This window comes from Sinocyclocheilus grahami, unplaced genomic scaffold, assembly GCF_001515645.1.
Source record: "Sinocyclocheilus grahami isolate Dianchi unplaced genomic scaffold, SAMN03320097.WGS_v1.1 scaffold6552.1, whole genome shotgun sequence".
NCBI lineage: Eukaryota > Metazoa > Chordata > Actinopteri > Cypriniformes > Cyprinidae > Sinocyclocheilus > Sinocyclocheilus grahami.
Genome location: NW_015510924.1, coordinates 3,071 through 4,881, shown reverse-complemented (window position 1 = coordinate 4,881; position 1,811 = coordinate 3,071). Strand labels below are relative to the sequence as shown.

The 1,811-nt window shown below is 49.4% G+C and overlaps 1 protein-coding gene across 1 annotated transcript in view; it reads left to right on the top strand.

The window, feature by feature from the left end:
* Nucleotides 1–1,444, top strand: part of LOC107577606 (gastrula zinc finger protein XlCGF26.1) — a 3,336-nt gene extending 1,892 nt beyond the window's left edge. The window contains exon 2 of the mRNA XM_016263662.1: nt 136–1,444. Within this exon, the coding sequence (XP_016119148.1) occupies nt 136–1,370 (1,235 nt within the window). The 3' untranslated portion in view covers nt 1,371–1,444. The remainder of the gene's footprint in view (nt 1–135) is intronic.
* The last annotated feature ends 367 nt before the right edge of the window (nt 1,445–1,811 follow it).

The following is a 1,811-nucleotide window of genomic DNA, read 5'->3' as shown; positions in this document are numbered from 1 at the left end:
TTTCTATTTCTATATTTATCTTTTAGAAACCTTTTGTGCACCGCTTCCGGGTCAGTGCACAGGTGCAAATTTTATTTCCATTACCTTGACAATCGATAGTCTGTGATTTAAATGCTTTTATCATGTTTACTTCAGGCCCGATGCAAGTGAAAGAGGAGAGCGAAGAGGAGAGTGTGGACGAGAATCATCAGCTGGAGGATCCTCAGAGTCTCCTCAGCGGACAGAAGATCTTGAGCTGCTCGGAGTCTGGGAAGGGCTTGTCTCATAAGAGAGCTCAGAAAACAGCCGGCTTTTTCTTCACCTGCCTCGAATGCAAAAAGAGCTTCGAGTCCAAAGAGCACCTGATGGACCACTTCAGGATTCACTCCGGAGAAAGCTGCACAGAGAACGAAACCAACCTGATGCAGAAAGCGGCTTCGGGAACGGTTTGCAAGCTGCCCTTCACCTGCTTTCAGTGCCAGAAGAGTTTCGCGTGTAAAGAGCACCTGATGGATCACTACAGGATTCACACCGTGGACAGACCGTTCCCGTGCGATCAGTGCGACAAGAGCTTCATTCACAAGCAGAGCCTTAAGAATCACCTAAGAGTTCACACTGGCCTGAGGCCACACGTTTGCCAGCAGTGTGGCAAGAGCTACATCCACAAAGACAACCTCACCGATCACATACGGATCCACACCGGAGAGAAGCCGTTTGCATGTGATCAGTGCGGAAAGAGCTTCACACACAAAGGAAGCCTCCTGCATCACATGAAGATCCACACCGGACTCAAGCCCTTCACCTGCCGCCAGTGTGGACGCCACTTCACACACAAAGGAAACCTGAAGATCCACATACGCATTCACTCCGGAGAAAGACCCTTCACCTGCCCTCAATGCGGCAAGAGCTTCATTTATCACGGGAACCTGGTGGGGCACATGAAGAAGCACTCGGGAGAGAAGTTATACCACTGCACTCAGTGCGGGAAGAGCTTCATCGAGGCTCGGCATCTGCAGAAGCATGTGAAAACGCATGCCACCGAGCGTCCCTTCGTGTGCTCGCAGTGTGGACGCGGCTTCTTATGGCACCACAACTTCAAAGAGCACCAGAAGATCCACACCGGAGAGAAGCCGCATGTGTGCTTCGACTGCGGGAAGGCCTTCACCAGACTCATTTACCTCAAGCGGCACCAAAGGATTCACACCGGAGAGAAGCCGTACAAGTGCGCTCGCTGCGGGGTGTGCTTCACCGTCTTGGACTCGCTCAAAGCACACGAGCGAGTGCACACCGGAGAGAAACCCTACGAGTGCCCGCTGTGTGGGAAGTGCTTCGGACGACTGAGCACGCTTCTGACTCATAAGAAGAAGCACTGTCCCAAGCTGACGAAGTGAATGGAACTATTCTTGCAGGGATGCTTTATAAATGTTATTTAAAGGGGTCATATGATGCTGCTAAAAAGAACATTATTTTGTGTATTTGGTGTAATGAAATGTGTTTATGCGGTTTAAGGTTCAAAAAACACATTATTTTCCACATACTGTACATTATTGTTTCTCCTCTATGCCCCGCCTTTCTGAAACGCTTGATTTTTACAAAGCTCATCGGTCTGAAAAGCGAGGTGTGCTGTGATTGGCCAGCTATCCAGTGCGTTGTGATTGGCCGAATACCTCAAGCGTGAGACGGAAATGTTACGCCCCTCACCATACTGTGATGATGCCCTGTCCGGCCGGAGCGACGAGACAAACACATTAAAACCCATTATAAACCAGGCATTCGTTGCATCCAGTGGGGACATAATTACAGATTATAATGACTTCTACTGTCTTTTTACA